This window comes from Phacochoerus africanus, chromosome 11 (assembly GCF_016906955.1).
Source record: "Phacochoerus africanus isolate WHEZ1 chromosome 11, ROS_Pafr_v1, whole genome shotgun sequence".
Taxonomy (NCBI): domain Eukaryota; kingdom Metazoa; phylum Chordata; class Mammalia; order Artiodactyla; family Suidae; genus Phacochoerus; species Phacochoerus africanus.
The window spans coordinates 80,020,118-80,034,233 of record NC_062554.1 but is presented as its reverse complement, the minus strand read 5'-3'; the positions used below and the strand labels follow the sequence as shown (position 1 = coordinate 80,034,233).

The window sequence follows — 14,116 nt, the reverse complement described above, 5'->3', positions numbered from 1 at the left end:
ATAATAATGCTAAAACAGGAAGAATACTAATTTAATTTTTTTAATTTATTTTTTGTTATTTCCCCAATACAATTTTTTTCTACTATACAGCATGGTGACCCACTTACACGTACTAATTTAATTTTTATAGAGAATTTTATTTTCCTAAGTCAAAGAAAAAAAGGTTTTTATGAATTTTTAAACATAATAAATCCAGTAATACTGTTTCCCAAATACTTATAAATAATTCATGACTTATTTTTTATTCCTTTACCAATTACCTCTTTCAAGTCTTAAAAGATTTCACACCATAGGTTTTTTAAATTATTATTATTTCTAAGCCTTTTCCCACTCTTTCACCTCTTTTTAGAGGGGAATCTTCAAAGGTCCCTATATAAAACTACATCAGGGAAATACAAATCAAAACTATAGTGAGGTATCACCTCAAACCTGTTAAAATGGCTGTCAGTAAAAAAAAGGACAAGAGATAACAAGTGTTGGTGAGGATATGGAGAAAAGGAAATTCTCGTACACTGTTGGTGGAAATGTAAATTGGTACAGCTACCATGGAAAACAGTAAAGAGACTCCTCAAAAAACTAAAAGTAGAACTAACATAAATTGCAGCAATTTTACTTCTGGGTATTTATCTAAAGCAAATAAAATCACTCTCTTGAAAAGATATTTTTTTACTGCATCATTACTGACAACAACCAGGACATGGAAACAACCTGTGTCCATCAATAGATAAATGGATAAAGAAAATGTGGTCTAAACATACAATGGAACATTATTCAGCCATAAAGAAGAAGAAAATCTTGTTACTTGCAACAATGGATGGACCTTGAGGATATAACACTGAATAAAATAAGTCAAAGGCAAATACTGTATGATCTCACTTGTACATGAACCATTAAAAACAAACTCAGAGATACAGAGAACTGATAGTGGTTGCCAGAGGCAAGGGGTGGGGATAGGGGCAAAATGGGTAAAAGTGGTCATAAACTTCCAGTTATAAATTAAGTCCTCATATGTAACACACAATATGGTGACCAGAGTTAAGAATACTCTACTGCATATTTGAAAGCTGCTAAGAGAGTAGATCTTAAAAGTCATCAAAGAAAAAAATTTATATCTGTGTGTGGTGATGGATGTCAACTAAACTTACTATGGTAGTTATTTTAAAATATTCATCTATCAAAGTGTTATGCTGTATACCTAAAACTAATATAATGTTAAATGTCAATTATATCTTAATTTTTTAAAAAAAAGTTAACGGGAGAAGGGGAAAACAAATTATCAAGACAAATATAGGGGGAAAAAAAACCACCTGTAAATTCTTCACCGAAGGGTTTGTGTCATGTATTTTCTTTTCATCTTAAAAGGATAAAGAGAAGTGGGAGTTCCCATTATGGCTCAGCGATTAAGGAATCTGACTAGCATCCAGGAGGATGCAGATTTGATCCCTGGCCTTGCTCAGTGGGTTAAGGACCCCCTGTTGCCATGAGCTGTGGTGTAGGTTGCAGACACGGCTTGGATCCTGCGTTGCTGTGGTTATAGCTGTGGATGGCAGCGACAGCTCTGATTGACCCTTAGACGAGGAATCTCCATATGCCACAAGTGCGGCCCTAAAAAAGCAAAAAATAAATAAATAAATAAATAATAAATAAACAGAAGTATATCCAAAGAATAAAAGGATATAATAAATACTACTCAGTCAAGTAATTCACAATATTTTTTAAATAATTAAAAAATGCAGGAGTTCCCTTCGTGGCACAGTGGTTAACGCATCCGACTGGGAACCATGAGGTTGCAGGTTCAGTCCCTGGCCTTGCTCAGTGGGTTAAGGATCTGGTGTTGCTGTGAGCTGTGGTGTAGGTAGCAGACGCGACTCGGATCCTGCATTGCTGTGGCTCTGGCGTAGGCTGGCAGCTACACCTCTGATTCAACCCTTAGCCTGGGAGCCTCCATATGCTGCGGGAGTGGCCCTAGAAAAGGGAAAAAGACCAAAAAAAAAAAAAAAAAAAAAAAAAAAAAAACAAAAAAAAAACAAGACAAATTCTGATCAGATGGGTGGTGGAAACATAAGATTGGTACCCTAAAATTATTTACTATTTGAACCACTCTAATAAAAAAAAAACTTACTATTTATTTATACCCTACCAGGCTCTTAGAAAGAATGTAAGGCAGTATTCAAAATAATATATATATATATATATTAAAAAAAAGGTAACACAACCTAAGTGAGACAAAAGACATCTCAAATACTGGGAGTAGTTACTAACAAAATGAGCCTAGATTACATCTTTGCTAGTCCCTCTATCTTTTGCCAAATGCCTCATCCACCTAATATTCTTCTTGATCTGGTTTGTCTGTCTATAATCCAGCCTAAGAAGTTCCTCAATTTTCCCCTCTCCTGCTCCTGGGCGGCTCAGCATTACTTAAGAAAAATCAATTAATCACACTTGCTAAACTAATTCACTGAACATTCCTGCTATATAGTCTGAGCAAGTTAGTTATTTCAGATTTTTTTCCCACAGTAGCTATTGTAGACTATCTCTCTTGTAAAGACCCCATTATCATCCCAAGTACTTTCCCTCTCAACAGATTACTTCTACTTCATTGAGAAATCTATCTAACATGAACTCACTCGAACTTCTATACTCTCCATCAATAATACCTTCTGTATCTTTATCCATCTTTTCTTTCCTGCCACATGTCTTAAATCAGTCCATCACAGCCCAATGTACTATTGTGGATGGAATGGACCAAAGAGAAAGCATCCAGATCTAGAACTGCATTTCCACAAAAGCAGTGCTAATATTGGAGAAAGACCTAGATAGCAGTTGCTTAGAATAGTCTATCAAGCAGAAAATGGTTTCTGAGAAGTAAAGCTACAGATTGAACAGTAATTCTAGCTAGCAGTGAACATAAGGGGGATATGGTAGTGTGTTAACACATAAGAGGGATATGGTAGTGTGTTAACACAGGCTTGCCAAGCATAAAGACAGCAAAAGCAGAAATTGTGACAGTCAAAAAATGTATACCAGTGGGCTCTGCAGAAATTTAAGCCAAAAAATAGGGCCCAGTCATGAGTTGAGGGTCCAGTTAAGGACCTCATTCCCTAAAAAAGATGGAAAACTAAGTAGTGACTAAAGCAGAAATTAGGCAGTGGTGTGATAGTAAACATTTAACACTTGGCTCTCTATGGGCAAAAGTCCTACTTTATAGCATTTGCCAATTTCTGTGATATGAATACTCCTAATCATGGTCAATTTCAAGCTATTAGCATGGCATCAGAGAATGCACAGAATGGGGAAAATATGCAGTAGCACACATTACACAGTTTTTCTATCATATATATATATACACACAAGAGACTTAAACTAAAGAACATAGATAACAGTAAAATATTTGAGGTGAAATTGTTTTTAATATTATCTTTAGTAGAATTTCAAAAATAAACTAGAAATATTAAAAAGCAAAAACTATAAACTGCCTCACACATTTGAGAGCACTGAAGAAAAAAAAATTCTCCAAAATTAATGCATCCAATTAATGGCTAAGCAAAGCTAAGTTGATTTTAGAGGCAAAAACTAAGTAATTTAGGCCTTCTGGAGAAATCTTTCACCAAAATATCGCAGGCTTATGCCGTTTCATCAGATATTCTTCCAGAAACTCTTACACTCTCAAAAACACAGTTATGCAAGGAGAGAAGTACTATAACCTCATTTCAGAAGAGAAGTGCACATCTCCATGCCCAAGATCATGACAAAACACCCTGGCTCTAGAGATTACCAAATTGGCTTTCAATTTAGAAACCCACCTAGGGTGCTTATTAACACTGCTAGCATTCTAATAAGTGATAGCAGTTTCCACTAAAGTCTGGCTTCGAAAGCACATAAATATCAAAATAAATAAACTTCAGCATATTTGAAGAGAGTAGACAAGTACCCTCTACTTGTCTTGAGACAAAGTAGACAAGTACTCTCTACTTGTCTTGAGACATTTATGAATGTCTCAAGATAAACAGATAACACTACGAAAAAGCAATTACATGAAAATGGTGAAAAAGTATAAGCTTCCTAATAAAATGAAAAGAGGTAGCTTTATGACATAAAACAATGAGGTTGGAAAACATGCTTTAATGTGTTTGAGGAACATACACACATTTTTGTATAGATTACTATTTAAGAATCTGGGATTCACTCTTTTCTAAAACTAGAATTTGTATAAAATCTTTATAAAAAGAATAGTCATGTTCATTCCAAAGCTTTCCGTGACCTATATTCTTCCTATATAGAATTAATCTATTGGAATTTGAACATCTGTCTCTCTCTTGGATTAAAATTAAGGAAAGAATACAACATAAATACCATAAACTTTTATCAAACAATATGCCTTAGCAAAAAACAACCAGAAACATATATCAAATGTTTCCAGGTTTGCAAAGAATGGCTGAACTTACATATATAGCACGAATGACAAGTGCCAGAAGTAAAGCTACAGTGACACTAATTAAGAAATAAAATATTAAATTACAAACAAAAGCATGAACATAGAGGCAAATTCTTGATTAAGTCATTCAATTTCAAAATAAAAATAAAGCACTTGAAAACATTTTATAATAGAGCAAGAGAATTATAAACACATTAAACAGAATTCATGCCTTAAGAACCATTGCTAAGCTACCAAAATAGCCTCAACTAACTTAAAATTAATTTACCAAAAAAACTGTTACAGCTTTATTCACAAAATGCGATAATAAATATTTATGTCTGAAATGTTCTCACCACAGGAGAAAAAAAAAAGGGGTAACTATGTGAGGTGAAAAACATGTTTGTTTTGTTTTGGCTTTTTTTATGGCCATACCTGTGGCGTATGGAAGTTTCCAGGCTAAGGGTAGAATCAGAGGTACAGCTGAGGCCTATGCCACAGCCATAACACCAGAATTGAACTGCATATTCAACCTATACCACAGCTTGCAGCAACACCAGATCCTTAACCCACTGAGCAAGGGCAGGGATTGAATCTGCATCCTCATGGAAATTATATTGGGTTCTTAACCCACTGAGCCACAACAGTAACTCCCACATATGCTAATTAGCTTTGATCGTGGTGCTTATTTCAAATGCATTCATATATCAAATCATTAAGTTGTAAATCTTAAATACGTATAATTTTAAATTGTCAATTATATCTCAAAATTGGAAAAATTATAAGAATGTCAATTTAAAATGTGCTGAAAACTTTCATTATAAAGCAATATGATAAAACACATCGTCTACACTGTTGAGGAGTTCCCATCGTGGTGCAAACAAGTCCGACTAGGAACCATGACGTTACGGTTCAATCCCTGGCCTTGCTCAGTGGGTTAAGGATCTGGCATTGCCATGAGCTGTGGTGTAGGTTGCAGACACAGCTTGGATATGGGGTTGCTGTGGCTGTGGCACAGGCTGGCAGCTATAGCTCCGATTAGATGCCTAGCCTGTGAACCTAAAAGGACAAAAGAAAAAAAAAAGAAAAGAAAATTTACATTGTTGAAATTAAGGTCTAAATCCTCTCCAGTTTACTTACCAGTAACTGTTTTTGGTCTTTCTTGGCATTCTTGTAAGAGGAGGGTCCAGACATCCAAGATGATAATGGAGTTTACAGGTATCACACAATAAAAGAAGATGCTGATCATGGTTCTTCTTACAAATTCCACAACTTTGAATGAAGGCAGCAAATAAAGGATTAGAATGATAATTACCATAGTAAAAGAGTTAATTTATAGGATATTTTTTAAATTTCAAAATTTTACCTTGACTAATTTAATATCATATTAAAATCAAGTATTTTTCTGTAACTTATGTCTTTTTATAATGTCAGTAACTATTAGCTTTAAACACTTTTTTTGTTTTAGACACGACTGCAGCATGGGGAAGTTCCTTGGCCAGAGATCAAATCCACACCACAGTAGCGACCCAAGCCACTGCAGTAACAACATCAGATCCTTAACCTGCTGAGTCACAAGAAAACTCCTCTAAATATTTTTGAGAATATAGAAAAGTAGCTTGAATCTAGCATATATTTAAATATTGCTAGAGTCAAAACTTCCAGAGAAGGGGATATTTTAGATGCTCATTCTAATATCATCTTTGCCTTAATTTTAATATCACTGAAAACCCATTTAACATTAGACCAATTTTTCTCTAGAAACAAATTATTAAACAAAAGAATTTTTCAATTTTCTACCTCTCTAAAACTATAAGTTACTTTAAAAAAATCCAGTTTATTTTTTACCATTAATTATAAACCTCTCAAAGAGCCTTCACCATGTAAATAAACTACATACATATATAGGTCTCTTTACAAAACTAGACTTTGAGTTTTAAAAGTATACCAATTAATATTTATCATAAAGAATGGGAAGTTTTACTACTGTGGTTACTGTTATTTTGTATTTGGGTTTGTTTTTAAGGAATACAATTTTTCTTGCCAAAAAAAACAACTTTACTCTTGAAAGCACAAACACCATGACCTGAAAATCTAGGGTATATTTATATTAAGAAAGTGAAGAGTAAGGAAAAGGTTTCTGAGAACCTAAAAGAGCCAACATGTACAGAAGCAGCAATGATGTTTGAATTTTTAAATAGTCATAGGAAAAACATATACACACATACATAACGACAACATAATGAACAGTAACTATTCTCAAAAGTTGCTCAGAAGAAAAATGGAAAATTACTTAAGCCATATTCTGAAACAAAAATGAGCTGTAGTGATAAAAAGAAACATAGTGATATGCCTGCTGATTACAAATAAACCAATTTTATTTTAAAAGGCTGGACTGAGAATGTGCTAGTCTTTCACTACACACTAAGATACTAGTGGGCTTTTCCCAAATTTCAAAGTTATTTGCTATTGTCTATGGAGGGAGCCTCCAACCAAGAACATAAATAAATTTTAGAGACTGATAATGTAGCTATTGCTGCTATTTCTGAAAAAGGAATAGGATGAGATGAGATGAGAATATTTATAAATTTATATAAGCATATATACTTGTGTATGTAAAGAGATACATTTGTTTATGTACATACAAACATACTAGCATCTTTTGTTGTTGTTGTTGTTGTTGTTGTTGCTATTTCTTGGGCCGCTCCCGCGGCATATGGAGGTTCCCAGGCTAGGGGTTGAATGGGAGCTGTAGCCACCAGCCTACGCCAGAGCCACAGCAACGCGGGATCCGAGCCGCGTCTGCAACCTCCACCACAGCTCACGGCAACGCCGGATCATTAACCCACTGAGCAAGGGCAGGGACCAAACCCACAACCTCATGGTTCCTAGTCGGATTCGTTAACCACTGCGCCACGACGGGAACTCCCATACTAGCATCTTTTAAACTTTTCTCACTTAATAGCATATGTGAAAAAAACTAAGATCCAAACAAAACTACTGAAGTATGGAAATAGATATTAACTGTGTAAAATTGCTATAACGGTAAAATATTGAGCCAAAAAAAATATCTGGGGGAATGAAATTATTACAACTGAACATAGAAAAAAATGTAGACAGATTCAAATCTAAAACTTATTTTCATTATCCACCACTCTGCAAAGGCAGTAATTCAGATTGTATTATGATACCCATTACTACATAAAAACACATGTAAAACTCTAAAACTCACTCAATTCAAATAAAATGTAAATGCCCATTTATCTAATACTTTGTTTTTATTATTTAAGAGAAGAATCATCTACATTATTTAAAGTCACTTTCCAATTCTCAGTTACTTAAAGGATAGTAAAAGAAGAATAAAAATCTCATACCATCATTCAAAAGTGCATTTAATTTAAGTTCCAAATTAAACATAATTCGTTCTCAAAAATTCGAAGCATCTTGTTACTAAAAAAGTATTTGTTTAAAAATACACAATATTAATGTGTCATAATTTCATTACTTGCCTATAAAGTACTGCAGGAAGAGTGGATGTCTTTTGTGTGCCTCCTTCTTTTTTACTTGGTTTTCTCTCCTTGGGTGCTCGCAAAATTGCCGGTATGTTCAACTTCTATTGATTTGAACAAATGCAGTTTATTTTGTTTTAAAGGAAAAATATAAAGCAACATTTTCCTTTATATGGCACTCAAGTCAACTAATACGCTAGGATTGTGAGGAGGTATGGTTTACCAGCTTTTACACTGGCAAAAAGGATAAAAATAAGTTTTTGTCTCATAGTTACTGCCATTAGAAGCCTATAATTACATACTTTCATCAAACTAAAACATTATGAAAATTATACTTCTACTTTCTTTTTAAAAGTAAAAGACAAGGACACGAATTCAAGAAATTTTCTTAAAAAGTACTCTTGACAAAAAGAATATTGAGGCCGCTTATTTTCCTTAACATCCTAGCTACACTGGAGCTCTGCGGGTTAATTAGAAAAATTATCTTATTGGACCAAACTCTCCACAAAACGAATTAGATTCTCTTTGGGTTTCTACTAATCTGTAGTATAGTGGCTTCTCAGACAGCAACCATCTATCAAAGTCATTTCTTAGTGGCCCAGTGGGCCAGCATCTGTTCAACCAACTGGAAAAAGCATCCTAGAAGCAGTACAAATGAATTCTACTTTTGCTATGTGTTTTACATTGGCAAAAGGAAACATGTGTGCTTCTGTTACAAGTGATTTAATAAATGAAAATGTCCTTTTATAGTAGGTAATGTTTTATACTAAACAGGATATTCTTATGAGACAAACTTGCAAATAAAGCCAAAAGATAATGCTAGCTTGGCAGAAAACTAATACAGGCTTGCATTCAATATTAACTTCTCTAAATATAAAATAACATAATCTTCCAAAAACTCATCAACAACCTATCAATAGAAACAAAGGTCAGTTCTCCATAGGCAACTATTCATCCTCACCTTTTATGTTACATTAGTCATTATAATATAAGCCACATATACCTTGTTCACAAAAGAAGCATCTTCAAAGCTAACATGACACAGTACATCAGTATGTATTACTTCCTAAAATAATGTCTACATAAATTATACGATGAATTTGACTCTTTGTAAACCTTTAAAACAAGCAGAATGAAAAATACCTATCCTTTGAAAAGCATCATTCACAAATAAAACTACTTTCATAGTGAAAGGACCACAGTGAGCCTTCATCATCCTTAAAAAAAATGACTGAAATTATTCAAATAAATTAATTTAAGAATTATAAACACAGTACTAAAAAAAGCATTCAAAGAAATCCATTTGGCAATAATTCTTCTTTTCAACACCAATAACTTTAACAGGCTAGAAATGTTCAAGGATAAAGTAATTTTTTTTCATAACTTCAATAATAGCTAATAAAGGGAGAAATGTACACTTTAACATTAAATTATCAAAAACCATTTCTTACACAACTCAAAGCCAAATCAACGTTAAAATCAATTTCTCCAGTGCGCCTTTAAAATTTTACCCATCCCCCAAAAAGAAACAATTATAGTACAAAAATAGAACAGAAGAAATGCGGTACAGAATCTAAAACTGCTACATTAGAAGACAGAAGAATGCTATAGGAGTTAATTCATGCTTCAAATCTTAGCTTCATCACAAATGACAGGTAGACCAAATAAAAAAATTTTGTAAACAAGACAGCTATTGAAACAACCTACAGGTGGGCAGCTAGCAAAGTTTTAGATATCATTCAGGCAGAAATTATCCCAGAACATTCGTTTGCCTTAAACAGAATTCTTCAGTTAGTGAAGTGAAAGTTATATTAGAGATCTGATTTTTGAAAACCTAAACAGAGTAAGAAGAGGAGACAGAAATTGGAAAGAAACTAACCTGCCCTGTGATTCTGCCTAGTAAGGCCCATATTCCTTGCCCTTCACTTCGGAGTTTTCCATTCAGGTTTTGCAGTTCTTCTAAAGATTCACATAGCTACAAGAAAACAATTCAAATCAGTACATCATTAAAACATGTAGTAAAATATATGAAAATGCAAATAATTTATCGATAAATGCATAAAAATATCTGTATTTTAACACATTCAAGTCACAATACACCAAAAGTTGAGCTCTCCAATTATTTAAGCAGTGGCAATAAACCGTAACAACATTTTAAGTTAGCATTTATACTAATAATAATCATGCCATTCACATTTACATATTCTAGTACAGATTACTAAATAATTTCACAGACATTCTCCTAATTAATCCTATGAGTCCATCAAGATGCACTACTGTCATTTTCCCAATGAGAAAACTAAGGTTTTTGTGACTAGGCCAAAATCATAAAACTAGTAAGAATTCCCAAGTTTTCTGAATCAAATCCCAGTACTCTTTTCACTTCGGTGTGGCTAATTATTGGAAATTTAACTTCTCCTAATTTTTTTTATCATTTAAAAAGCTAACAATAAGTTAATCCCAGTATATATGTTAATGTTACTTATTACCTAACATGTAGTCATAACTTTCTTTTTTTTTTTTTTTTTTTAGGGCTGCACCCGTGGCATATGGAGGTTCCCAGGCTAGAGGTATAATTGGAGCTACAGCTTCCAGCCTATACCACAGACAAGGCAATGCCAGATCCAAGCCATATCTGCAACCTACACCACAGCTCACAGCAACAAGGGATCCTTAACCCACTGAGCGAGGTCAGGGATTGAACCAGCAACCTCCTGGTACCTAGTTGGATTCATTTCTGCTGCGCCATGATGGGAACGTCCTCATCTTTAGAATGAAGAGGTAGAAAATAAATTTAAATTGGGAGTTCAGGAGTTCCCATTGTGGCACAGTGGTTAACAAATCTGACTGGGAACCATGAGGTTGCGGGTTCAGTCCCTGGCCTTGCTCAGTGGGTTAAGGATCTGGCGTTGCCGTGAGCTGTGATGTAGGTCGTACACGCGGCTTGGATCCCGCGTTGCTGTGGCTCTGGTGTAGGCCAGTGGCTACAGCTCCGATTAGACCCCTAGCCTGGGAACCTCCATATGCTGCCGGAACGGCCCTAAAAAAGGCAAAAAGACAAAAATAAATAAATAAATAAATTGGGAGTTCACTTTTTAATCAAAAGTAACATAACAATTCAAAAAAAAACCCAGTAATTTCAAAATGAGTTTTTGAAGTTTTCTACAACTTAGAGAAGTTCTGGAGTACTCATTGTGGCTCAATAGGTTAAGAACCCAACATTACATCTGTGAGGATAAGGGTTTGAACTCTTGCCTCGCTCAGTGGGTTATAGATCCCATGTTGCTGCAAGCTGTGGAGTGGGTTGCAAATGTGGTATTGCTGTGGCTGTGCTGTAGGCCTGCAGCTGCAGGTTTGATTTGACCCCTATCCTGGGAATTTCCACATGCCACAGGTACAGCTATAAAAAGGAGAAAAAAGAAAAAGAGAGAGAGACAAGTTCTGTAGTAGAGTGGGGTAGGAGTAAGAAAAGGAATCAGACTTCCGAGCCTTAAACCCCAGCTCTGTGATAACTTGACTACCTATGTAGGCCTGGGGAAATAATTTCACCTGTTTAAGACTTAGTTGAATCCTCTGAAAACGGGAGCAATAATCATAAACCACATTATAAAATTGAACTGAGAATTAAATGAGTAAATACATGTAAAAGTGCTCAAAATTGTGCCTGGCACATAGAAAGTACTAGATAAGTATTAGCGATGGTGATGAAGATAATGAGGTGTTGGAACTGCAGGCAAGTTGTAAAATTTCAGAGGAATTTCAAAACATAAAGAGAAATGCTATAAAATCACAAAAGAAATCATCAATAAGATTTAATATATTATGTTGTTTGTCTTACAGCCAACTTACCTTATTATATTCCACATGAAGCTTTTCTTGTTCATTCTCTAATTTATCCTTTATATTCTTTTGTTCAGCCATATTTTCCTGAATTTGAATCATGCGCATATTTCTCTCTATTTAAATTAAATATCCAATTTTACTTCAGTAGAAAATGAAAGCTGACATACAAAATACACAATGGAAGAAGCTAGCCAGAGATGGCCACATGGAAAAACCTACATTATTTAGAACACTTTTAACTCTACTCACAAATATATTAACTAAGCATTTTACAACCACCACAACTTATTGGGAAAATAAACATGCTTTTACTTGATATATGTAGCATGGCTAGTCAATTTCTAAAAACTGACAGCATATCAAATATTTTCAATGGCAAACTGTCATTAAAAATGTGCATGTGAAGTACCCATCGTGGCTCAGTGGTTAACGAATCCAACTAGGAACCATGAGGTTGTGGGTTCGATCCCTAGCATTGGTCAGTGGGTTAAGGATCTGGCGTTGCCATGAGCTGTGGTGTAGGTCACAGACACAGCTCGGATCTGGCGTTGCTGTGGCTGTGGTATAGGCCGGCGGCTACAACTCCGATTGGACCCCTAGCCTGGGAACCCCCATGTGCTGCGGGTGTGGCCCTAGAAAAGGCAAAACGACAACAACAAAAAGAAAAAGAAAGAAAGAAAAGAAAATGTGCATGTATTAGTGTCTATACTAACCAAAATAGTAATTCACAAAATCAGCAGTGAGAGCAGGTTGTTTATGCTTTCTCCTTCCATCCACACTAGAACTAGTATCTGAATTATCCACTGGGAAGATATCTGTACTGATCCCCATCAGTTCTGCTTTCCGCATCAGTTTACGTATGGCTGAAGCACTGCTAGTGAGTGGCCTGGGCAATTTTTCCCTTGGAACCCAGGCCTGGGGTCTGGTGGATCGAGCCAGTTCTGCTTTGGCACGATATTGCTGAAGCCGGGCGTTGATTCTTGCCTATAAAAGAAATGCATATAAAAGATATTAAAATGGAACATACTCCTTATGATTTTTACTTCCACACTTAGAAAAAGTAGACAACTAGAACTTCCTGTATCAAGGCAATTTATACTACCCACAGTCCTTAGGTATATTGTAGAATTCTTGGTTTACAATAAGCTGTATCTACCCATGGTGACAACTACCATAGTCTATGATTAGAGTTGTCAAAAATTAATATAATTAAGCTGAAGATTCTCTTATTAACTAGTCTTGCATTAGTAGCCATGATTTACTTAATTTATGTAAAAATAGATTTTAAATTATGGACAAACTAATCAAATGCTTTGCATAAGTGAACATCAGAACAGAGTGAAAAAAGAAGGTTCAACATATTGCATTGATGGAATTAATTTTCTCTAAGCCAAATTCTTCAATGTACTGAAAACATGCTTTATAAATGGCTGCTCTGTTGACTATATGATCAGTAATGTGTTCAACCACAAACTATACTCATCATTTACCTTAATGACAATCTACTTCTTAGGTAACTAACCAAATTTCATAATTATACTTCACAGGCCATTGGTAAACACACATGAGGTCTGAAATCTATACAACGTTGAAAGAAAAAACATTAGTTTTGGCATGAATCCCATACCTGTGCTTCTGGTGAAAGCTGCTTCTCTCTCTCTTGTAAAGACATTTTACAATAGGATTGTAGAGCCAAGTAGTTTTTCCTCTTCCATTTTCTGTCTAACCTATCTGCATGTTGCTTACAATATGCAAAAAATGGATCCGCTATATCCTATGTCAAAAAATGAGGGGGGGGTTAAACATTTTTATTACAAAGGGTCATAAAAAACATAACCATAAACAACAATATTTCCTTTTTGAAGAATTTCCTACAGTGTTGGTTATTCCTAAAATAAACTACAAAAGTAGTTTACATACATAATGATAAAAATTGCTGCTTTAGAAACTTAATCCTGTGTATCAACTTCAAACTAACAATTATTTTTTTCTTTAAAGGGCTTTATGGGTTTAAAAATACTGAAATCAATGGTGCTCCCACTGTGACATAGTGGGTTAAGGATCTGGTGTTGCAGCAGTTATGGTGTAGGTTGCAGCTATGGCTTGGATTTGATCTCTGGCCTGGGAACTTCCATATGCTGGGTGTTGCCAAAAAAGAAAAAAAAAATTGAAGTCAAGTCTTAGGTATTATATTTAGTTATTCTTATTACCTTAAAAATAATCATTATTTAAAACAAAAAGGATTAAAATAATCTTAGATTATTTAATAGATACTATCATTAAATATTAAAGTGTGCAGACATAATTAATATTACAAAACAACAATATGTCTAGAAAATATAAAACTAGC

The 14,116-nt window shown here is 34.6% G+C and overlaps 1 protein-coding gene across 4 annotated transcripts in view; it reads right to left on the bottom strand.

Moving 5' to 3' along the window:
* The window catches only part of PHF14 (PHD finger protein 14), a 131,243-nt gene that overhangs the window by 73,165 nt on the left and 43,962 nt on the right, over nt 1-14,116 (bottom strand). For all 4 annotated transcript variants that reach the window (XR_007130697.1, XM_047752232.1, XM_047752233.1 and 1 more), the window contains exons 8-13: nt 13,394-13,540; nt 12,480-12,750; nt 11,773-11,879; nt 9,803-9,898; nt 7,924-8,027; nt 5,555-5,686 (exon numbers count right to left, since the gene is read on the bottom strand). Coding sequence is in view for 3 of the 4 variants with exons in the window: in XM_047752232.1 (XP_047608188.1) it covers nt 5,555-5,686; nt 7,924-8,027; nt 9,803-9,898; nt 11,773-11,879; nt 12,480-12,750; nt 13,394-13,540 (857 nt within the window). In the remaining variant the exon portion in view is untranslated. The remainder of the gene's footprint in view (nt 1-5,554; nt 5,687-7,923; nt 8,028-9,802; nt 9,899-11,772; nt 11,880-12,479; nt 12,751-13,393; nt 13,541-14,116) is intronic.